The sequence below is a fragment of the Pongo abelii genome, chromosome 17 (assembly GCF_028885655.2).
Source record: "Pongo abelii isolate AG06213 chromosome 17, NHGRI_mPonAbe1-v2.0_pri, whole genome shotgun sequence".
NCBI classification, from domain to species: Eukaryota; Metazoa; Chordata; class Mammalia; order Primates; family Hominidae; genus Pongo; species Pongo abelii.
In genome coordinates this window covers 35,686,645-35,712,000 of record NC_072002.2, presented here as the reverse complement: position 1 = coordinate 35,712,000, position 25,356 = coordinate 35,686,645, and the positions used below count along the sequence as shown (strand labels likewise).

The 25,356-nt window shown below is 44.8% G+C and overlaps 1 protein-coding gene across 13 annotated transcripts in view; it reads right to left on the bottom strand.

The window, feature by feature from the left end:
• GREB1L (GREB1 like retinoic acid receptor coactivator) overlaps positions 1–25,356 on the bottom strand; it is a 287,707-nt gene that overhangs the window by 18,368 nt on the left and 243,983 nt on the right. For all 13 annotated transcript variants that reach the window (XM_054538185.2, XM_054538181.2, XM_054538189.2 and 10 more), the window contains 8 exons: positions 20,080–20,213; positions 15,777–16,116; positions 10,374–10,489; positions 9,459–9,703; positions 5,853–6,430; positions 5,517–5,619; positions 1,477–1,632; positions 1,093–1,232 (listed from right to left, as the gene is read on the bottom strand). In XM_054538185.2, the coding sequence (XP_054394160.1) occupies positions 1,093–1,232; positions 1,477–1,632; positions 5,517–5,619; positions 5,853–6,430; positions 9,459–9,703; positions 10,374–10,489; positions 15,777–16,116; positions 20,080–20,213 (1,812 nt within the window). The remainder of the gene's footprint in view (positions 1–1,092; positions 1,233–1,476; positions 1,633–5,516; positions 5,620–5,852; positions 6,431–9,458; positions 9,704–10,373; positions 10,490–15,776; positions 16,117–20,079; positions 20,214–25,356) is intronic.

Genomic DNA, 25,356 nt, shown 5'->3' with positions numbered 1-25,356 from the left:
TTCAGGATGAGATGTGGGAAAAGGGTGACAACCTGGCCCTGAAGAGCAGAAACAGGTTTAGGGGAGTCAGTATGGCCTACCAGAAGCAGGAGTTGTTTCTGTGTGTTCAGAGCCAAGTCATAAAAATAAAGATGAATTTGGAGAAGTAAGCTCTGGATATTACTATCATTTGTTGCCTTTCCATCTTTTGTGCTTAAAGATGCACTGGCCAAAAAGAAGCCACATACTAAGGGTTATTGGCCCATGTTCTTCATTCCTATGTCTCAGTTCTCACTGCATAAAACAAACCGACTCCACTGGCCAAGCCACCCCACGCAGGTGTGAGAATATGACTAGGTTGGTGCAAATCAACAGACTTGTTAGAATCACAGCTCAAAGGGCACACCCTGTGGATCTGAGATAATAGTGCCATTTTAGTCAGTGATCCAAAGGGAAGAGGGGGAAACCCTTTTATCAAATATACTGTAATATGTGGATTGCAAATAAACATCTCAGCTACTCCCTAACCTAAACATGACACGTGTAACCATCTGAAGAAGTAATTCAAGACACTAAAACTAAGCTGCCTCCTCTCCCTCCCACAATCCAAATAAACCCAACATTCATTTAATTATCGCTTCATGCATTGCGCTTTTTTTTCTTTTTTTGAGATGGAGTCCCACTCTGTCATCCAGGCTGGAGTGCAGTGGCGTGGTCTCGGCTCACTGCAACCTCTACCTTCCAGGTTCAAGCGTTTCTCCTGCCTCAGCCTCCTGAGTAGCTGGGATTACAGGCATGTGCCACCACACCCGGCTAATTTTTTGTATTTTTAGTAGAGACGGGGTTTCACCATGTTGGCCAGGATGATCACAAACTTCTGACCTCAGGTGATCCACCCGCCTCGGCCTCCCACAGTGCTGGGATTACAGGGTGAGCCACTGCACCCAGCCTTCATGCATTTTTCTCACCAATGAGTGGCTCCTCCTTATGAGTAAACTATCCTTTACCAGAGGCCTGAAACTAGGGGCCTTATTTTTCATCCCTCCACCCCCCATCCTTGCATACAAAATCCATACTGGGTGACAGAGGGCGAGGGCGAAGGTGGGATGGTACCTGGGAGGCAGAAGTGAAGTCCATGTACTGGCGGCACTGTTCACAGTGGTGAAAGGTGTTATAGGCTGCATATTTGGTCAGCATTATGGACACAGTTTCCCGTTTCCTGGGCTCTTCAACTTTGGATTCCTTTATCACTTCTGTGTATAAAGGGGCAAAAAGCCATCCCATGAGATAACACGTTTTCCCTATGCCTGGAAAGAAAAGTCCCCTTTTCCCCAAAATGACTTTTCCATGTATTCTGTAATTTATGCCCTAAGAAACAGTTATGAAAATTTAAAAAATGATGCGCATAAGAGCGAAAGAAAAGTGAGATGTAATAGGCGCCCTGAGTTAGTGTCCCCTTGACCCGGAGAGGAGGTGAACTTGGCTGATTGCACTGACCTTGTTTGACCCCTGCCAGCTTCTCAGTATACACCAGGCTCATCAAACTGTACTTGGGGTCATGCACACTGACATCAAAAGGCATTTTACTGAAGCTCTCGATGTCAGGCCAGGGCTCTCCCTCTGACTGGCTCACTTCACTGCTTTCACTGTGATCTAGGACAAGAAGGAAGTGTGCAGAGCAGGTGACTGGCCTCCCTTTTCCCCATGTGTCAGAGAGAATGGCTTTTATGGGATGTAGAGCCCGGATGGGTGGACAAACGCATTTCTGAAAAATGAGCTCCCCTATCCCAGTAGAGGAGGCAGAATTGTTCACACCCATGCTGAGAGGAACATTTGCCCTCACTGGCCCCCAGCATTCGTCTCTGCAGACCCAATTCACAAACTCTGGCATCTGTAAGATAAACTAGTCTCCACCAGGCCAAATTTCCTTAAAAGTTTAATTTTGGATGATCTTATTTCTGTCTTGAGATTTTAACTGTGGGGTGTTAATATACTGACACCCAAGAGATTTTAGGATGCACTGAGCAAGATTCCCAATGTCTTCCGCACGTTAGAATCAGCTGGGGAGCTGGTAAAAATTTCCACACTCAGGCCACACATCCCAGAAATAGTTCAGTCAGAATGTCTGACTGCCCAGGATCCAGTCATATTGTTTAAGGCTCCTCAGAGTGTTCCAATGTGTAGTCACGGTTGAGAGCCAGTAGACCTGGGTGTGAATCCTGGCCCTGCCCCTTACAACGTCACACCTTCAGGCACTGTACTTAACCCTGAGTCCCCAAATTATTGTAAGCATTAATGCAGCCTCAACCACCTGGGATCAAATGATCCTCCCACCTCAGCCTCCTGAGTAGCTGGGACTACAGGCACGTGCCACCATGCCCAGCTAACGTTTTTGTAGAGGCAGGGTCTTACTGTATTGCCTAGGCTGGTCTTGAACTGCTGGGCTCAAGCGATCATCCTGCCTCAGCCTCCCAAAGTGCTGGGACTGCAGGTGTGAGCCACCATACCAGACCATTTTCTTTTTGTTTTTGGAGACAGGGTCTCACTCTGTCACTCAGGCTAGAATGCAGTGACGCAATTTAAGCTCCCTGCAACCTTGAACTCCTGGGCTCAAGGAATCCTCCCACTGCAGCTTCCTGAGTAGCTAGGATTGCAGGCGTGTACCATCACACCTGGCTAGAGTTTTAAAATTTTTGTGAGAGATGGGGTCTCCCTGCTGCTCAGGCTGATCTCAGACTTCTAGCCTCACCTCTACTAAAAATACAAAAATTAGCTGGGCATGATGGCGTGAGCCTGTAATCCCAGCTACACAGGAGGCTGAGGCAGGAGAATTGCTTGAACCCAGGAGGCAGAGGTTGCAGTGAGCCGAGATCACACCACTACACTTCAGCCTGGACGACAGAAACTCCATCTTAAAATATATGTGTGTGTGTATATATATATATATATATATATATATATATAAAATAAAATGTATAAGATGAAAAAGTAGCTTAAGATAACTTTCAAAGGGAGAAAAGAAACTTTCCAAAAAAGGCTAAAGATAGGAGGTACAGCTAATATCTTTTTAACACATATAATACATTTATTTTTATATCCCTGAACTAAAGTCTGCACTTTCAAGCCTAGTTTCGTTTTTAAAAAGGTGTCATTGTGCCTCTTGAGAGCACTGTTGCATTAACCTGCACTAAAATGAGGGAGAAGGAAGAAAGCCAAACTAACAGTGTTTCTTACTACAAAGGTCAAACAGGCTGTAACAGACTCTCACAGCTCACCGGCACAGAGTAAGAGTCAAGATCACTGTAGCATGATCTGAGGAAAAAAATCAAAGGCATCACTCTGTTGTGGTGCCAGCGAACCTGGCAGGAGAGCTGGCAGAAGGGCAGGCCTCGATGCCCGGTCTGCTTGGCTCTGGCTTTGCCCTTCTGGCTCAGCTCCTTCCGGGGGCCTTGGGGTGTTTTGAGGCCAACCTGGTGGGCCCGACGATCTAGTGCAGCTTAGCTGGGAAAAAAAACAAGGAGATGTAGATGGGAAGATGAATTCATGTGTGTGTGTCTAAAATCATGGATGTGAATTGATGAGAAATGGAAACAGGCCTGAAGCCATAAAAAGTGGTTAAATATGGCTGATTTTACCTACTCTTGCTCGGCACTAAACTAATTTCTTGGGCTGGTCATGGAACAGGTTCAACTATTTAGGTAAAACAAGTGAGGTGAGATCTCCAAGAGCTAATTTGGTAGACGATGCCAAGGGCTTTCCCTATTCCAGACTCATCTTGGAGAGGCTTGAGAAGAACTTCCACCTGGTTGCCTCTACTTCCCACAGTTCCCTGCCAGCACAGTCAAATTGACGGGAGGTCTGAAGCCACAGTTTTGAGCCACACTATTCTTCTTCTTCTTCTTTTTTTTTTTTTTTTTTTGAGACAGAGTCTCGCTCTGTCGTCCAGGCTGGAGTGCAGTGGCGTGATCTCAACTCACTGCAAACTCCGCCCCTCCCAGGTTCAAACAATTCTGTGCCTCAGCCTCCCAAGTAGCTGGGATTACAGGCACCCACCATCACCCCCGGCTAATTTTTGTATTTTTAGTAGAGATGGGGTTTCACCATGTTGGTCTCGAACTCCTGACCTCAGGTAATCCGCCCGCCTCGGCCTCCCAAAGTGCTGGGATTACAGGCGGGAGCTACTGCACTGTGCCAGTGCCGAGCCAAGCCACACTGCTCTTAGCGGCAGAGTGGAATCATCTCCCTGGTGCCAGCTGGGGAAGACAGCTGGAGTGGTCTTGGTGTGCCCACTGGCTTCCACAGCCCTATCAAGCACCTGCCCTTGTGTCTTAGTGCCGATGTTTTGTTCGTAGTGCCAGCGTTCAGTTCTACACATAGAAGTTTTCATCTCATTATAGTAATCCTGTGCCTTCACTCAGAGCCTATGGGTAAAATATAAGACATACTCTGACCAATCAACAAAGGACTAGTATCCAGAATACAAATATGCCCTGGATCCTTAAGCAGTTGAATACTACAACTCGAATTTTACAACAGTTAACCATCTAGGCAATTAATCTACCTAAAAAGCCTTTATAAAATACCTTTTTTTTGCAGCCATAAAAAAGAATGAGTTCATGTCCTTTGCAGGGACATGGATGAAACTGGAAGCCATCATTCTCAGCAAACTAACACAGGAACAGAAAATCAAACACAGCATGTTCTCACTCATAAGTGGGAGGTGAACAATGAGAACACATGGACACAGGATGGGAACATCACACACACACACAGGATGGGTGAGGGGCAAGAGGAGGGAGAGCATTAGGACAAATATCTAATGCACGCGGGGCTTAAAACATTGATGAAGGGTTGGTAGGTAGGTGCAGCAAACCACCATGGCACACGTATACAGCTGTGTAACAAACTTGCACATTCAGCACATGTATCCCAGAACTTAAATTAAAAAAAAAAAAAACCCAAAAACCAAAACGCCTTTTTGCCCAGCACCTCGCGGGACATTGTAGAGAGGAGGCTAAAAGTAGAATACACCATCCCTGACCTCAATGAGCTAAAAAAGGCTACAGTTTACTCAGAACTGTTTGCTGGGCACATTCTTTTAATTTCTTTTTTTTTGAGACAAAGTCTCACTCCATCACCTAGGATGGAGTGCAGTGACCTGATCTTGGCTCACTGCAACCCGCCTCCTGGGTTCAAGTGATTCTCCTGCCTCAGCCTCCTGAGTAACTGGAATTACAGGTGTGCATCACCATGCTTGGCTAATTTTTGTATTTTCAGTAGAGATGGGGTTTCACCATGTTGCCCAGGCTGGTCTTGAACTCCCCATCTCAGGTGATCCGCCCGCCTCGGCCTCCCAAAGTGCTGAGATTACAGGCGTGAGCCGCCATGCCCGGCCTTGGGCACATTATCTTTAGCCTCCCAATAACTGCAGGTTAGGCACTGTAGAAATCCCAGAAGCCAAAAGCAAGTTCCCGGGATTTGCAGTTCAATGTCTTTGTCTCTTGCCTCTCTGCCCACTCCCTGGGCTCAGCACTCACCGGTGTTGATCTCCTCCTCATCATACACATCCACCTCCAGGAGCCTGATGAGCATGCGGAAGAGGATCCTGAGGAACTGTAAATAGGAGCCCGTCTTTCCCACCTAACGGAAAGATTTTTAATTGGGGAGGAGTGGAGGCAGGAAAGAGTGGGGAGGAAAAGAGAAAAGAGATTTTACACCTTGGCTCTGCAGTGTCTCCTGCCTGAGAAGCCTGAATGAGGTCCTCACTGCTCTGTCACACCTGCTCCACCCCCAGGAGGTTCTCTGGCTTCTACTTCTTGAGGAAGACGTGCCAACCCCAGCCTAAGAAACGGCCCCGGCTGGCTTGGCCCTACCTGTGGGGGCCCTGTCAGCAGGAGCCGCCGGGGGTGGAAGTTTCGGGTGCCAGAGGCCGGGTCCAGCTGGTTGCTGTAGTCGGCGTGGTGCTGCCGGGCCGAGGTCCACTGCCTGTAGTAGAGGGACTGCTCCTCACTGCTCATGTCCTTGCTCAGGAGCGGCCGCAGGGAGCTCACCCAGGACACGTCGGCGTGGGGCAGCAGGGACGAGGAGGATGGCAGCTTGCCACTCTTCTGGGAGCCCAGGAGGCTGTAGGCCGCTTTGGATAGGATCACCACTGGTGGCAGGGCTGCATGTGGGCCCCGGCAGCCTCTGATGGGCTGTCCCGGCCATGGGAGGGTCCTGGGTCCTGAGGACGACGATGATGGCTTGGAGGTGGTGCTGCTCGCCATCTGGGGGCCCAGGGAGTCACACTCCTGCTTCAGAGTCTCCCCGGCTCCAGCTCCAGCTGAGCTGGCGGAGACCCCTTCATCCAGCCCCAAGCTGGTGGCTGGGCTCTGAAAGCTGGGGGTCAGGGACGGCTTCTGGGACTTGTCAGCTGTGCTGGAAGAGCTCACTCCATTCTCCATGATGGAACCTGTGAGAGAACAGACAGAACCCACCCCACAGCAGCCCTGTTACTGATCTAAGGTGTGGAAGGAGGCAAAGGCCAGGAAAGCAGCGGACACTGGGCTCGGCTCCGCAGCTGCAGACCCTGAGCAAGAAGTCTTCTCTTTGCCGCTCTCCACGCTGCTCCGTGTTGCTTCCTTGCCCTGGCTTCTCAGTGGGTTTGGCCAATGGCAGCCACCAGAAGGAGATGGGGTGCTTCTTCCCTGGCTTCCCCCTGCATGGTCTCCAGGGGTGAACCACCTTTCTCTACTGTGGGCTGCGGCTCAGGTCTGGAGAGGTGCTCCCACCCCTCCCTGTGTCAGGCCCACGGTGGCCAGGGCTCCCTGGGGTTAACCACCCCCCGGCACAGCACACCTCTTGCTCCTTTTCCAAGTTCTGTTCACATCTTAGTAAACAGTCCCTCTACTAAACTCTCCTCAAATGACCTGGTTTGGGTCTGCCCTCTGATTCCTCCCAGGACCCCACCCAACACAGGCTCCACATTCAAGTCCTGTCCTGGCAGAACTGGCTTCCTTCTAGGGGCTGAGGGCCTCATGCCTCTGGCTTCAGATCAGGTCCCCGGACTGCAACCCCTGCCATGGACTCCGAAGCTAGGGTGGGGGATGCCCTGCGCGAAGCGGGACGTAGGCACATGCGACTCCAAGGCCGGTGGCTTTTCCCTAAAGTAGCCCCACACATTTGACCAGTTCCTTTCAAGTGTGTTTGTCCTCCTAATAGACCAGCCACTCTTTGGTTTAAAGACAAAGCAAAAGCTCAACTAAAGGCCCTCTCTGAGCTCAGCTTGTTGCTGCCCAGACATGGAGGTCGAATCGCAACCTTGGGAGATCCTGAATGAACAGCCATCAACAAGACATGATTAAAACCCACCCCTTCACTTGCTCAGCTGCCTGTGTCCCTCTGCCTTGGGGGAGAGCTTGCCTTCTCCCCGCAGCACTGTGCGTTCTGGGCAGTGAACCTCCCCGTCACCCTCTGAGTCAGCCATGGCTGGGGTCCCTGTGCTCCGTGTTGTGAGCGTGGTCTGTAGGGAGGGACACAGTAGCCAAGGGCAAACCACCTTTGTGAGTTCAGCAGAGCAAAGCCAGGGAAGCGCTCACTTTGTGGGGCAGCTCAAGTGAGGGAGAGGAAGGAGTGGGATGCAAGAACCACAGGAAGGAAGACAGGCTGCGCTCCTCCTCCTCATGCTGGTATCCAAAAGCTTCCAGATGTTATCCCCCACCCCCCTTCTGTGAACTTTTACTATCCTTCAAACTCCTTGACTCTATTCTGAAACTGCTCTCAGAGAGAAAATTGGGGAGCCTGTTGCAGTGGGGTTGAGGCAGGTAGAGTGGTCCACACGGTCAGCCCTAACCCCTGGCTGGGCGAGCAGGGCAGCTCCAGCAACTCCAGGCTGAGGGTCACTATCAACAGCAAACCCCACAGACCCCTCCTCTTTCGTTCCTGCCCAGAGCCATCCAGCAGCTGCTGCCAGAATGGACAGGAAGACCAGTGCTGCTTTTGGACAAAATTATGGTGTGTTCGCATGTATGTGTCAGAGTGATGGAAGGATCTCAATGATAGTTCAAAAAAAGGGTGAGGGGCTGGGCGCAGTGGCTCACGTCTGTAATCCCAGCACTTTGGGAGGCTGAGGCGGGTGGATCACCTGAGGTCAGGGGTTCGAGACCAGCCTGGCCAACATGGTGAAACCTCATCTCTACTAAAAATACAAAAGTTAGCTGGGCATGGTGGCAGGCGCCTGTAATCCCAGCCACTCAGGAGGCTGAGGCAGGAGAATCGCTTGAACCCGGGAGCTGGCGGTTGCAGTGAGCTGAGATTGTGCCACTGCACTCTAGCCTGGGGGACAAGAGCGAAACTCCATCATCTCAACAAAAAAAAAAAAAGGGGGGGGTGAGGGGAGAAGGAGGGGCATGCGACCCAACATTAAGAGTGGTTACCTCTGGAAGTGGGAGTGTGTTTCATTTTTAATCTCAGAATTCTCTGTACTTTGTTACATTCTCCATGTTTTCTTTCTTCTTTCTTTTTTTTCTCTCTCTTTCTTTCTTTCTTTTTTTTGAGACAGAGTTTTCCTCTTGTCGCCCAGAATGGAGTGCAGTGGTGTGATCTTGGCTCACTGCAATCTCCACCTACTGGGTTCAAGTGATTTTCCTGCCTCAGCCTCCAGGGTAGCTGGGACTACAGGCGTGAGCCACCACGCCCAGCTAATTGTTTGTATTTTTAGTAGAGATGGGGTTTCACCATGTTGGCCAGGCTGGTCTCAAACTCCTGACCTCAGGTGATCCACCCGCCTCGGCCTCCCAAAGTGCTAGGATTACAGGACCACTGCACCCGGCCGACATTTTCCATGTTTTCTGCATTAAGCTTTATTACTTTCATAATCAGAAAAAATGGAAAGAGTGCTGCATTTGCTATACTACAATTTATCAGAAGAAAATTCATGCCAGGCACTGCCATAGAACTGCAGTAATGCTGCAAGACAGAGGCCAGCAGGCTACAGGGTGGGGCCTTCACCACTGACAGTGGCCCCAGAGGAGCCCTCAGCATACAATGCTTGCTGTTAACTGTTTAGAAAAGCCATTCATTCATTCATTCATTCTAGGAAACATTTTGTGCCAGGTACTAAGCCATTTAGCACAAACATACAGCTTTAGGACCTGGAAGAAAAACAGGGCCTTTGTGCAAATAAGAGATGCATAATAACCATGAGAAGATTAAGGGTAGAAAAGACTAGGGAAAATGGTACAGGCTAGAGTTGATAAAATTGTTTTTAGCCTATTACCAAGCTCTTCCTTAAATGTTTACCCAGAAAAGTATTTTGTGGCTGTTCAACAGTCAAGTTTTCCAAGCATCTCCCCCCTGGAGCTGGGTCTGGAGAGGATGCCAGTCCCTGAAGGCTCCTCTGAAGGCCGTTGGGGTGTCAGTAAATGCCTCTGCCTTCCAAATTCCTACACACCTCCTGACTCATGTCTCTCACTCCATGAAAGAGAAAAGAAAGTACTGACCCGAGGTCCCTGTGACAGCGCTGCTATTGCTCTGGGGCCGCTCCAGGTCGATGAGCAGCTCATCGGAGTCATTCTCACTGACAGCAGCTCTCTCCTGCTCCTTCCCGCTGAGGTCCAGGGCAACAGTGGGTCCCCGGATGACCTCTTTTGAGACATAGCAGCATGCCAGACCCACCTCCTGCTCCAAGGCCGTGCGAGTTAAATAGCTTGAGTCAATTAACCGGAGGTCACAGTACTTCAAAGACCTGAACAAAAGTAATTGTGTTGTTGGTGAGTCTATCTGGCCAGGCACGCAGTGTGTATGTGTGCCTGGTGATCTGGATGCAACACACAGCAGTTAAAATCATAGGTTTCAGTGCCAGGTGAGCCTTGACCGAAACCTCAGCTCTGCCACCTCCCAGCTGTTATGACCTTCACTTCTCTGTGCTTCATTTTCTTCGAATATAAAAAGAGTGGATAGTGTCGGGTTCATATGGTTGTTTTAAGGACTGAATACATGTAAGGCATTTAGGGCACTGCCTGACATGCACAGTGAGCATTCAACTAATGCTTTTATTGTTGTTGTTGTTGCCCTCCAGTCTACGGAGTCTAGATCCTTGAGGGGTGCAGGAATAGCAGATTAACAAAGACAAAGCACTTTATAAAAAAAAAAAAAATCCTGCTTTTCCTCCCTGCCTCTCTGACATTTCTCAAATGTGGCTATCGCCCATTCCCAAAATTGCTGGGTGCTCTCTGAAAAGCTAAAAAAAAGAAAAAAAGAAGGTTGTATGGCTGTATTTCTTATATCCCTGCATTAAACAATCCTCCTTCTCATTACCTGCCAAACAAAGGAAATGACTGGGCCATTAGCCAAGTTTTAATCATCAGTTCAGCTGGGCAACTGATGAAAAATAGAATTAATTATTGAAATTGTACCTGGGAAAGGTTTCTCCAAGAGGATCTTTGCCAGTTAATATCACAATACAAGGTAGACCGTCTAAATCTTGGTATGTCCGAGGGATCCAGTCTTCTGGTTCATTTCCTCTCCAACTCTATAGAAAGAGACCCATATATTAAAACTAAAACTCTCATTTAAGTTTCCACCTTTTTTACAGGTTTCTAAGTCCAGATTTTAGACACACTGTGCTTTCAAATTACTCCACTAAGTGTTTATATATGTGTATGTTATGTATATTTTAACTGCTACTACGTCACATATACAAGGCACTTCTGTAGGAATGAGGGCTGTAGTTTTTTATCTCAGTAGGATAAAACAGGAGATGCTGGTATACCTCAGACATTAGTAACACAAGCCAAAAACACATACAATGTGAAATACCCCACTAGTGATGGAAACCTTACAGAAATCCTGGCTAAACTACCTGAATCAAGGCACTTAAATATACTTTCTTCACACATTGGAGAAATTCTTGGGATCGGAAGACTGAAAAAGAGTTTCAGTTGTGAATGACTCAGAAAAGAATCTCAGAATACCATTACAACAGACATTTCACCAAGAAAATATGAAAACACTGAACCACTCTTGATAGTTATTTTCCCTCCTTCTTGCTTTACTGACTTTTAAAATAACTAATAAGCAATTATTGGCTTAGGGCCTTGAAAGAATCTCTCTCAAGAAGGCTAAAAATATAACCAGACCTGGATTGAGAAAAAAACAACAAAACGAAACTGCCCCTCATTTGGAGGGGTAATGTAATTGGCTCATGGTTTCTCAAAGAATCTATTAAGTATCAATTTTTCATATAAACACACATATACACAGACATACACATCTTTAATAAATGGAACACCAATCTTGAAAACGAATATATCAATGAAAAGTAATCCCGCCAATCTGAAAAATATTCAAAAGTAAAATGATCTTACAAATGTGTCTATTTTATTTAGAACAGAAAGAAAAATGACCATCTCTTAAGTAGATAAGGTGGTTTCTACTACTTTTCATTAAGTGTGTAGCATGTACCTATACTTTTTATTACCTTTCTAGCAGGAGTTATTATAAGCAATGAACTGACATTTCTGATAATGTTTTAGGGGAACAGACTAAGAAGCAAGGTGTTAAGTAATGCATACAATTTTTTTTTTTTTTTTGAGATGGAGTCTTGCTCTGTTGCCCAGGCTGGAGTGCCGTGGACAGGTGTGAGCTACAACACCCGGCCAGTAATGCATACAATTTTATTTTAAAATAGACTGGTACTTCCTTTGCTAAGCACAAAATGGGATAAAAAGAAAGTCACCAGGCAAAAGATAATAGGGTTTGATTGATGATTTGCTGATGCCTAGAAAAGGCTCAATAAAGAAAAGCCAGTCTTTAGAAATAAACATTCCCACAATCACTTCAAATAAAATTTCTATAATTTGTAAAACTGGAAGAAGCTTAACCATTCTTAGGCTTTTACTTGTTGTCCAATCTTTTATTATATATGTGCATACTAAGGGGAAATAGGGAATCTACGTAACTGTTCACGAGTTTCACAGACTTTCCGTGTTTTAGAAAAATCAATGTGTCAAAAAGATTTTTTTAATGCTAGAAGAAAAATTCTCTGTGAAAATTTAATTTTCCATACCATTTCATGTCAGGGGGAACCGTAACATTGTCTCATTTAAAGCAAACCATTCTGGAATAGAAATCACTTCACTGATTACCTTCACACTGGACGCATGGTATCCCTGACACTGGGTTTCTCCCTGAATGTGTTTTATCTCCCAGAACTATCTCTATATAGGTCATGGCTTTACCAGGAAGAGGTCAGGTTATATTAATGGAATAACAGTTAAAATGTTTTACTGTATGAGGACTTTTTTTTTTCTTTTTTTTGAGACAGGGTCTCACTCTCACCCAGGCTGGAGTACAGTGGTACAATCTTGGCTCATGGCGACCTCCGCCTCCCGGGTTCAAGCGAATCTCCTGCCTCAGCCTCCTGAGAAGCTGCGATTACAGGTGCCCACCACCACACCTGGCTAATTTTTGTATTTTTAGGAGAGATGGGGTTTCGCTATGTTGGCCAGGCTGGTCTTGAACTCCTGACCTCAAGCGATCTGCCTGCCTCAGTCTCCCAAAGTGCTGGGATTATAGGCGTGAGCCACTGCACCTGACCTATATGAGGATATTTATTTTCAGAAAATTAGTAGTCAAATCTCACTTTTACTCTTGATCAACCACAGCTAGCCAAACCCACTATAAAATGCTTTTCCATCACATTGCTTCTTCTGATGACTGATGGCTACAGTTCTACTGTGCGTCAATCAGGCCCTCAAGATGATTTTATTGCAGAAGCACTTAACACAAAAGATGGGATGATCACTGAGTTCAAGGATAATACAAGGCTTAAGACCAAGGACATCTAATGAAAGCTTCACCTGCCTTCTGGAGGAACTGACTTAAACTTCGTATCCTTCCAAAGGGGTCATGATCAGTATAAGTTAACCACAATACACAACAGGATAATTAGGGGTAAGCACAAAAATAAGATCACATAATAGAAGTAGTGTTAGATTTTACCCAAAAGTAGAGATAGAAGGCACAATCTTGCTATCCTGAAAATGGTGAAGGAGGTTGGTAACTTAGAAATAAATGAGTGAACCAGAATCTACTTGACAATTCAGTCTTGCTTAGGATGTGAACGTCCCAACATGATCTCATATGTTTACTCCCACACAAATACAGAGTATAAAAAGGACTGATGTGATCCAGTGATTTTGAGAATTTGGGACTTGTCTATTTTTATATATTTTTAAGAGACAGGGTCTCACTCTGTTGCACAGGCTGGAGTGCAGTGGTGGGATCATAGCTCACTGCAGCCTCAAACTCCTGGGCTCAAGCAAACCTCCTGCCTCAGGCTCCCAGTAGCTGGGACTACAGGCATGAGCCATCACAACGGCCAGAATATGGGACTCTCTTATGCGTACTTGTTGCCTGGCAGCTACTCATACCAATTGAGGAAGATGTCACTGCCTTGAGAAGTCATAACTTGAGGCCCCCTTCGTTTAGGGCACAGTGATCCTCAACTAATGTCCCTTTGAAAGCCCTGCAGGTGATTCTGATGAGCTAGCAGCCAGGTGAAGAACCTCAGGCCTTGACTGTGGTTTTCCAACAGTGGTCCAGAGGGGTAAATTATTTAGGACAGACTGATTTATACTGACTTAGTGACTGGCCCTTCTGAACACATGATTGAAGACTCTGTAAGTAGCTTCACTTAATCAGTGTCAAAAGAGACTAGGAGAAGACCCAGCAGCCTCACGTGCATTTAGGTCATCTCTGGCAACAGATGTGGGAGAATCAGCATGGTGCTGCTGATTGTCCGCCTTTCCAAATTCTTTTTTTTTTTTTTTTTTTTGTTGAGACAGAGTCTTGCTCTGTCGCCCAGGCTGGAGTGCAGTGGCACAATCTCAGCTCACTTCAAGCTCTGCCTCCCGGGTTCACGCCATTCTCCTGCCTCAGCCTCCCAAGTAGCTGGGACCACAGGCGCCCGCCACCACGACCAGATAATTTTTTGTATTTTTAGTAGAGACAGGGTTTCACCGTGTTAGCCAGGATGGTCTCGATCTCCTGACCTTGTGATCTGCCTGCCTCGGCCTCCCAAAGTGCTGGGATTACAGGTGTGAGCTACTGTGCCCGGCCTCCAAATTCTTCATCATTAGCAATATTCAAATGGTCTCAAGCCCATAATTCAGGTCTCCATGAATTATACTGTAAGAAGCGTTTCTGGAGTTTTGTAATTCATCCTAGGAATTCCACTGTAATGTAGTCTATGACTATAACATAAAATTGTGAACATGTATCTATATATGAAACATAAATGTTACAACTTCTAAATTTAGGAGTTTCTATTTTTTGGACAATTTTATTTGTTCCAGTTGCTTATCAAGCTAATACAAGATATTTTGTCTGCATTTTGGATTATTCAATTTAGGTTAGCTAACTGAACACAAGAAGAAGATTTACATCTCCAGAACAATTTTTTTTTTTTTTTTTTTTGAGACAGAGTCTTGCTCTGTCGCCCAGGCTGGAGTGCAGTGGTGCGATCTCAGCTCACTGCAAGCTCCGCCTCCTGGGTTCACACCATTCTCCTGCCTCAGCCTCCCGAGTAGCTGGGAATACACGCCCGGCTAATTTTTTTTTGTATTTTTAGTAAAAACAGGGTTTCACCGTGTTAGCCAGGATGGTCTTGATCTCCTGACCTCGTGATCCGTCTGCCTCGGCCTCCCAAAGTGCTGGGATTACAGGTGTGAGCCACTGCGCCCGGCCCAGAACAATTTTTGAACACTAAATAATCATCCCCAAATTAGAAGTCTTAGAGATTATACAGCCCAATTCTCTCATTTTGCGGATGGGAAACCGCAGCCCAGGGTGAAAATGCAAATTCCCCCAAGACTATGTGCCTTCTTTTCATAAAATTTGTGCTGAACCAGATTTTCCTTAACCCAATTTAGCTCAGTATTTAATGTATAGGGTGCAGATACAAGTTGGTCTAACTCAGACATACAGTAGCTAGCTCAGTTCCATACCAACATGTAGGTGGATATTTGATTAAATGCTTTCTAATGGCTAGGCCCCACTGGATTACAGGCCCAGAAAAACCGAGTCAGGCATAGGTAGGGAGTTAGGTTAGTTGGTTGAGGGTTCTACTCCTCTCACCCTGATGCCTGACAGGAGAGGAAGGGCAGAAGCAGTCAATCACTGGCCGTGCAGAGGGAGCAGTGAGGGACTCAGTCATGCACTAAACCCTTCTGTAGCGAGCCTGGCGAAGTCTCAGTCCAGCCAAAGCCTTGGGGCTGAGGGTCAAAGCAAGTAAAAAGAAACAACAAACTGTTGAGGAATCCACATGCAAGAGGGCTAGGAACAGTTCTGAGTACTGAAGATGAAACAGAATACCGACTCTAGACATGAGCTCACAGAGAGGCTAGATGAACAGAAAAGAATTAGTGAGTTGAGGATACTTAAAACATTACCCCACAGAGGTCTCAGAGGACAACTTACCTTTTTTTCTGAGAAAACAGATGGCCATGGGCTACATGCATCTTGAACAAGGCCAATAAACATGGGGTCAAATTGGGTCATCTCATTTTTTGCACCTGCAGTTGGAGAGCATGGAAGACCAACTGCATGCACTAACTGCATGCTATAAAGGGGCTGGGCAATCTTTACAAACTGGTTCTAATTAAGAAAGTGAATATGTCCCTTAATTTAGCATTATCATTGTCATGGAATCACACATGTGATTCTATTAAACTCAGGCCCCTGAGCCACCTATGTAGGATTCCTAGAAAAGAGAAACAAATGGTATTTTAAAGGAGAAATGTCTGTCCATTGCTAACCTTTAATCGCGCCACAAAGTGAGTTGCAACACTGAGTTCGGTGGCTGGGTTCCCAAGGATGATCTCAAACCGATACTGCAGACCCAGTTTGTCACGCACCTCCTGTAGCCGCTCCTTGGCTAGCATCGCCAGCTGCACCGAGGGCACCCTGATAATGAGCATGTGTCCCCTCCCACTTTTGTTTTTGCCTGGGGAGCTGATGAGGTCATCCATAATGCTGAGTGTTTCTGGTGTGCTGTGGTCTCGGAGTGACGCCATGGTGGTGAGAGCCATCAGGGCCTCAGAGTACTGCTGGATGAGAAGATAGCAGCGGACGACCATGCTGTGCAGCCTGGGGTACCTTCAACAGAACACAAGGCACTAGCACTCAGGCAGCAGGGCCAGCTGGGAGCAGCAAGGCCTGTGCAGTAAGAATGCAGATTAAGCATGGTGGGGAAGCGGCTACTGATCAGTGGTGGGGCTTTAGCTCTAGAATGACCTGGGATCCCACATCACTGGAAGGAAAAGGTCGAGCTTCCAAAGCATGTGAGTCAACCTGTTGGGATAAGTACAGCACAGTAAAGGGGTTTAGAGATTGTCTAGAGACCCTCTCTTCTCAAAGTATGGTCCATAGACCACCAGCAGCAGCAGCACCTGGGAGCTTGTTAGAAATGCTCAATCTCAACACCCCAGACCTACTAATCAGAATCTGAAGCTTAACAAGACTCCCGGGGAATTGCATGCACATTAAATTCTGAGACACACTGGTCTATTCCATTCATTGCCAGCATAGTCATTATGGATAATCCCTGGATCCTCACCTCTTGCTGGTGGTACTGGGTTAGAACGGCAGCACTGTCCACTTATTTCTCTGATATATAAGATTACAATACAGGAAACTGAGGCATTAATGTAATATCTGTCGAGTATTAGACATAAAAAGGGTAATTATTACTACTAATCTGAGGTCAGCCTCACAGATAGCAATCTCTATCTTTCCATAAACTGTTCCTTGGTGCTGGAGAAACTTAGAGCTGACTGGAGAAATAGCACCCCCTAGTGTTGTAGCTTCATCACCTGAGAGCTGGCTACGTCAAAGGAGCCAAGCAAATCTGAGCCTGGTAGCAGCAGCAGCAGCCTCTGGTACCATTTTCCCCTAAGCCTGGACTGCCAGGGAAGAGGATCCCTTTGTTAAAATTGGCAGTTTTTACAATTGTAGAGGAGGTAGAAAACAAATCTCTCCTTTTGGTGCTACGCCTCAGCCAGGCCTGATGACAAAATGAGTACAAATGGGCAAAGAGGACCCAGTTACAGGCATGAAGAGCTGCTAGTCAAGAAAGCAGGTGCTTGGCTACCCTGGGCACACTGCCCAGCAGTACTTCTGCTGCTGAATAAAAATAAAATTTTTTAAAAAAGAAAGTAGGCTGGGCGCGGTGGCTCACGCCTATAATCCCAGCACTTTGGGAGGACAAGGTGGGTGGATCACTTGAGATCAGGAGTTCGAGACCAGCCTAGCCAACATGGTGAAACCCCATCTCTACTAAAAATATAAAAATTAGCTGGGCATGGTGGTGGGCGCCTGTAATCCCAGCTACTTGGGAGGCTGAGGCAGGACAATCACTTGAACCCGGGAGGTGAAGGTTGCAGTGAGCCGAGATCATGCCATTGCACTCCAGCCTGGGCTACAGAGTGAGAGTCTGTCTTAAAAAAAATAAAAAAGAAAAGAAAAAGAAAGAAAGTAGGTGCTGGCAAAGTGGGCCCTGGGTCCAAGGTTGGCCAGGGCTCTCGTGGCACCTGGTAGAATAAGGCTGGGGCTGTGCACTTTCTTTCTGGTTGCCATTTGGTAGCAGTGCAGCCACCAGCAGCTGGGTAGGCTGATGGGGGAGTTCACCTTTGTTCCATTCTATAATTCTACTTAAAATACAACAAGTGGTCCACTGGCCTTGCACAGAAAACCTCCAGGTCAAAGAAATGCCAATGACAGCTATCAAATGAATAACACATGAACACTTTTGAGGTGTTTTAGAACTGGAAAGGACCAAGATGCCCTGTATATGAACAACTCTGCCTTTTCTTTTTCTTTTTTCGAGATGAAGTCCCGCTCTGTCACCCAGGCTGGAGTGCAGTAGTGCAATCTCGGCTTACTGCAACCTTTGCTTCCCGGGTTCAAGCAATTCTCCTGCCTCAGCCTCCCAAGTAGCTGGGATTACAGGCATGTGCCCAGCTAATTTTGTATTTTTAGTAGAGACAGGGTTTCTCCATGTTGATCAGGCTGGTCTCAAACTCCTGACATCGGGTGATCCGCCCACCTCAGCCTCCCAAAGTGCTGGGATTACAGGTGTGAGCCACCGCACCTAGCCCACTCTGCCTTTTCATAGAAAGAGAATGAGTTCAGGGGCAGAGAGAAGTTCAGTTGCTTGTCCCAGTTCATACAACTGATCAGAGACAAAGCTAGGTCTATATTTTATCCAGTCTCTACCAATGTCTTCACACATTGCAAGGATTTAGCTGGTTGGGTAGAAATGAAGAAATCCTTCAGTTCAATAAATCCTGGGCTGGTCCCTTCAGGTATTCAGTAAGTCATAGCTACTGTTAGGCTGGGGTGACTGGGTTGGAGGAAATAAGTATAGATAATCTATGTTTCAAGCTTAATGCTTTTTGCTGGGTCACGTAGAAAAGCCAAAGTTAGAATAAATGGTAACTTTGCTATCTGGCATTTCTGTTTCATACTCTGAAAGAATCATGAAGTTAGAAGTGCACAGCTTCTCCAATCTGTTAAGCTTGCATTAAACAATACTTACAACTTTTGTAGCACAAAACTACAATAGGAAGTTGATGGGATCATCATTTAAAATAAAAGTTAGGAAACTCTGAATGATGTTACCAGAAAAAGAAGATGCATTTCAAGCTGGTAGATGTAACAGGTGGGTAGGAACGCTTAAAGGGGGTACTCATGGAATGGTTTTGGAAAATTAAGACTACATGTGCTGTGAAAGGATTAATGTCACAGTGTCAGTTAAGACTTCCCAAATCCAACAGCTGCAAAAATATCAAACCCTACTTGAGCCTGTGCTCTTTCCGAATGCAGTATTATAATTTGCTGAATAGGATGCATCCATAGGTCCTCATTTTAATTTCCTTTTCTTTTTTCTTAGCAAAATCATGGGCAGGTTTGTTAAATAGATGTTAAATAATATGATCAATTAAAGCCATTCTAAGAACTACAGCTACTAAAAATTAGAATTCGCCTCATAAAATAAAGCCCAATCGCCCCAACATTGGATGATCAAACAGAATATTGTGGAGGGCAGAAAGGGACCTTTATTAGGTTAGGTAAATTCTAATGTCTCTACCTACCTCTGAATCTATGATTCAAGGTCACAGAGGGAAAAAAAACTCTTTCAGAGTTTAATCTGGAAATGGGGATTTTTTTTTTTTCTTTTTTTAGAAAAGGGAAGAGAAGACAGCAGAGTTATGTTCCTTAATCCCTAAGGCCAGGGACTGGAGGAGGCGCCCCAAGAACTGAATTCACCTCAATTATCTGATTGCTTTTTAATTTCTTCCAGTGTATACTTCAAATCTCTCATAGTAAAGTTTAGTTTTTACTGAATCATCTTAGGGTCCTTGCCTGTGGTGGACAGGGGAGAAAAGAGGGAAAAATGTCAAAGTCTGAGGCGTAGGGTAGGAGAGGCCGGAGCTCAGAGAAGCAGGACTTTTTTTTTTTTTTGAGACGGAGTCTCGCTCTGTCACCCAGGCTGGAGTGCAGTGGCGTGGTCTTGGCTCACTGCAAGCTCCGTCTCCCGGGTTCACGCCATTCTCCTGCCTCAGCCTCTCGAGTAGCTGAGATTACAGGCACCCGCCACCACGCCTGACTAATTTTTCATATTTTTAGTAGAGACGGGGTTTCACCGTGTTAGCCAGGGTGGTCTCGATCTCCTGACGTGATCCGCCCGCCTCGGCCTCCCAAAGTGCTGGGATTACAGGCGTGGGCCACCGCGCCCAGCCAGAAGCAGGTCTTGAATAAGCAAATCCCTCTCTGCCCTATCCATCTCCTGATGATGGCAATGAAGTATGACCGGGAGCTGACTCAGCATGAAAAGTAGTGCAATGGCCCACTTTGGTTGTATTTTCCTTCATTGGTCTTGGATGATCACATAAAACAATAGTAGGGCATCTTAGGAAAGGCTGTTTTAATTTGGCCTTTGCATGTCATCTGCAAGGGCTCCATCAAACACCCCGTAGCACTGACACAAAAGGCTTTTGGCTATTTTAGATCTGCAAGTACAGCTAGAGAGAAGAGCAGAAGGCCTTATTTACTATTTACCTCTCCAAGAGTGTGTTCACCATTTTTTCAAAAGTCTCGTCACATCTCAGAAGTGGGCTCGTGATCCCCCACTGCAGAGACTTGCTGTACTCATTCAAGCCAAAGTACAGCTTCTCCTCGCAGCCCACGTCCTCCTGGTTCAAAATACAGAGCAAAAACCCAATAAGGACAGGATACAGTGTGTCTTGTTTTCCAGAAAGTGGGGTTTACAGAAATAACCCCTGTAAGAGGTTATTTCCTGACAAGTAAGAAAAAATATTGTTTCATTATGTAACCCGACACCAACTCTAAAGTCATCTCTGAGGCACTAAGTGAAACTTGTTTTAATTTCAAAGGAACTGAATATGTGATTAGTGGAAAGTTGACACACTTCCTTCAGGCACATGGTTCATTTTCTTTTTCTTTTGTTGGGATACACAAGGTCAGACAGCCTCCCTGCTGGAAGTAGTTCTCTATACAGATAAATAGGCTCTCCTCAGAACGCTCTAGAGATTGACAAACTCCTCTGTTACAGAAACCTTAACTTTTCTGACATCATTTCATAATGAGAACTCATAAAAGCTTATCTTTGCAAACAAATTTTACTTTAAAAATGGAATATATGCTTTCCTTTAACAGGATCCACAGTATTTAACGTAGCCCCCTCTTGATGAGTCAGTCATCACTATGAAAATGAATAGCTATTTCAGGATATGACACAAGGATGCCCTCAGAGGATCTTGAGAAGTGTGACAAGTTGTTTATCCTTAAACTCAGAAGCTCTACGATATTAAATAAGCTTTTTGAGTTCATGAATCTGTTTTTGTTTATAGTTTTCTTTTGCATCTTTTCTACATTAGTTTTTTACAGTCACTTCTTGCTGTCATGTTGCCTGTGCCATTTGGTCTCACTTTTGTTATTTTATTTTTGAGACCAAGTTTTGCTCTTGTTGCCCAGGCTGGAGTGCAATGGTGTGATCTTGGCTCACTGCAACTTCTGCCTCCTGGTTTCAAGCGATTCTCCTGCCTCAGCCTCCCGAGTGGCTGGGATTACAGGCGCCCACCACCACACCCGGCTAATTTATTTTTTGCATTTTTAGGAGAGACGGGGTTTCGCCACGTTGGCCAGGCTGGTCTCGAATTTCTGGACTCAGATGATCCGCCCGCCTCGGCCTCCCAAAGTGCTGGGATTACAGGCGTGAGCTACTGTGCCTGGCCCACTTTTGTTATTTATTATGTGTTGACGTTTTTATTTAAGCACTCTCCAACTCATAAAGGAAATAAGGCAGCTTTAGAAAATGTAGTAAGATAAAGGCTGGGCATGGTGGCTCACGCCTGTAAACCCAGCACTTTTTTTTGAGACCAGCCTGGCCAATATGGTGAAACCCCATCTCTACTAAAAATACAAAAATTAGCCAGGCGTGGTGGCGGGTGCCTACAGACCCAGCTACTCAGGAGGCTGAGGCAGAAGAATACCTTGAACCCGGAGGTGGAGGTTGCAGTGAGCCGAGATTGTGCCACTGCACTCCAGCCTGGGCGACAGAGCGAAACTCCATCTCAAAAAAAAAAAAAATTATTTATATATATATATAAATATATATATATATTCTCCTGCCTCAGCCTCCCAAAGTGCTGGGATTACAGACATGAGCCAATGTGCCCGGCTGGTTCTGAGCTTTTCAGTAACCATCTAAAGAGAAACAACTGTATGATTTATAAGGTCCATAAGATAAAAATAAAGCATGTTTTAACTGGCAGCTTTTTATTTTTTGAGGCCCCCCCAAAACCCTGCTTTTAGGAATAGGGTTTGAGAGTAAAGAGGCTTTATGAGAGCACCGGAATATGTTCTTAGAGATACTGGAGACTGACAACATAGATTGAATGACATCTATTTTCAAGGCTAGAAGCCTTTACTTATTTCCTTCTGGGCTTAGCTGTGTTCTGGGTAACTGTGTCAAATAAGTCATTTCACAGGGAAAAAAGTCATTCATCTAAGTTTCCCTCCTCATCTGGACTGCAGACACAGAGTCATTTGGAAAAGCTTTATGAAGTGTGTACTTGGTCTTCACATTTCCCTCTCACCCTTGGCCCCTGTTTCTTTGGGAAAATATCAAATCCTATTCTGAGCCTGCTGCTCTTCCTGACACAGCATCAGAACTGCTGGATACGATGCATCCACCTTGCATCCACCTTTCCTAGTTTTTATTTCTCTCTCTTTATTCTTAGCAGGTTGGTAAATAGATGGCCTGTGATTAACTAGAGCCAGTATGGGTTTTAAGAACTAGAGCTACTAAAAATTAGAATTAGAAGTGAATGGTTTCCCCATCTGTTCTGTTTGCATTAAACTGTAACTATGGTTTTGTGTTACAAAAGTTTTAATAGAAATGAGCGGAACCATCCTTTAAACTATGTTTAAACAGTTATGAAACTGAATGATTTTACTATAAAGATATGTTTCAGGTATCATAAATTGTATGACTTATTGAATCACTATTTCCGGGGGGAGAATGTCCTTTCTCATAAGGCAAACTCCCCGCTGTGGAAGGCCTGCCCTCTCAGTGACCCTCCATGCTCCCTGTGCTTTCGCTGCTGTCTCTGCCTTTGCTCCTGTCCAACACTCTGCTCTCCAGACGCTGTTCCCTGGAAGGTCACCAAGGACTCCTGAGGCCAACGCCAGTGGTGATGACTTGTTGGCCCTTGGCCTCACTACCCTCTTGGCAGTTCTCTTTGTTATTTTCTTCCATGATTCTAACCACACCAGCTGCTTCAATAATCATTGTTTGTAAAAAAAAAAAAAAAAAAAAAAAATCTGTAATCTACACAATGGTGTGCTCACCTGCATCTTAACTCAAAGTCAGTCTCATCTGCTCTCCACAAATCAAACTTCTTTCAGGCCAGGCGTGGTGGCTCAGGCCTATAATCCCAGCACTTTGGAAGGCCGAGAAGGGCAGATCACTTGAGGTCAGGAGTTCAAGACTAGCCTGGTCAACACGGTGAACCCCCATCTCTATTGAAAATATAAAAAATTAGCCAAGCGTGGTGGCACACGCCTGTAATCCCAGCTACTCAGGAGGCTGATGCAGAAGAATCGCTTGAACCCGGGAGGCAGAGGTTGCAGTGAGCCGAGATCGTGCCACTGCACTCCAACCTGGCTGACAGAGTGAGACTGAGACTCTGTCTCAAAAAACAAAACAAAACAAAAAACTTCTTTCAACTTCTTTTTTCCAACTAAACGGAACACCTCAAAAATATTTCTGGTTCTTCTCTCTCCCTGAATAAACAAATCCTAGAAAATGTACCATGTCTCCCATCCATTTTACTACCAGGACCATCATTCTGATTCACGTATTTGTTTTTTTTGTTTTTGTTTTTTGTTTTTTTTGAGACAGAGTCTCACTCTGTAGCCCAGGCCAGACTGCAGTGGCGTGATCTCGGCTCACTGCAAGCTCCGCCTCCTGGGTTCACGCCATTCTCCTGCCTCAGCCTCTCGAGTAGTTGGGACTACAGGTGCCCGCCACCACTCCCGGCTAACTTTTTGTATTTTTAGTAGAGACGGGGTTTCACCATGTTAGCCAAGATGGTCTCGATCTCCTGACCTTGTGATCCGCCCACCTCGGCCTCCCAAAGTGCTGGGATTACAGGCGTGAGCCACCGCGCCCGGCCTATATATTTGTTCATTCTAACCCAAATTATCAGAAAAGCCACTGACTGATCTACTCTAATCACTTTGACTTAGCCTCTAGATTGAATGAACTGCCTCTCAGTAGCTATTAAAGCTGAACATATGAGTACTTGATGACACAGCAATTTCACTCACAGAGACCCAAAAGAAATGAATACATACGTTTACTAAAGGGTGTGCCAGGATGTTACAGCAGTACTATGTAAAATAAAATAGGATGGATACATGAATTGTGGTGGACATATAATGTAACACACACACGGAGCAAAAAGAATGATTTACGATTCATGAAAACTACAAATTTCACAAACATAATGTTGAGCAAAGGAAGTCAGATACGAGAGTACACACTCCATGTTTCCATTGATATAAGCTCCATACTGAGCAAAACAAATCTGTAGTACAGGAGGCCAGAATAATGTTACCCTTTAGTGGCAGTGCCTAGAAGGGACACAGGACTTCTAGGGTGGTGGTAATATTCTGTTTCTTGATCTGAGTGCTGGTCCCACAGGTGTGTTTAGTTTGTGAAAATTCATCAAGCTGTACATTTGCATTGTTAATATAAACAAGAAACAGGTAAATTGTAATAATGCTCTCTCTATATATAATGTATATAATGTGTACATTATACGTATACATATATGTATATAATGTGTACATTATACGTATACATATATGTATATAATGTGTGCATTATACGTATACATATATGTATATAATGTGTGCATTATACGTATACATATATGTATATAATGTGTGCATTATACGTATACATATATGTATATAATGTGTGCATTATACGTATACATATATGTATATAATGTGTACATTATATAATATGTATACATATATGTATATAATGTGTACATTATATAATATGTATACATATATGTATATAATGTGTACATTATATAATATGTATACATATATGTATATAATGTGTACATTATATAATATGTATACATATATGTATATAATGTGTACATTATATAATATGTATACATATATGTATATAATGTGTACATTATATAATATGTATACATATATGTATATAATGTGTACATTATATAATATGTATACATATATGTATATAATGTGTACATTATGTAATATGTATACATATATGTATATAATGTGTACATTATGTAATATGTATACATATATGTATATAATGTGTACATTATGTAATATGTATACATATATGTATATAATGTGTACATTATGTAATATGTATATAATGTGTACATTATGTAATATGTATATAATGTGTACATTATGTAATATGTACTGTATATAATGTGTACATTATGTAATATGTACTGTATATAATGTGTACATTATGTAATATGTACATTATATAATGTGTACATATGTATACATAATATGTATATAATGTGTGTGTGTATATATATACACACATACATATATACTGTTGCTTAAAAATCCTTAATGCCTGTATAATAAGTGTAAACTTTGCTAGCCTGGCACTCACAGCCTCCATGTGTATATTTCCAGTCTTCTTTTGCCTCCTATCCAGCATTCTCTGAAAAATGCCCACAGTTTCCTCCTCTGTGTCCCCTGCTCACACTGTCTGCTGCCAGGAGTGCCTCCTCCTGC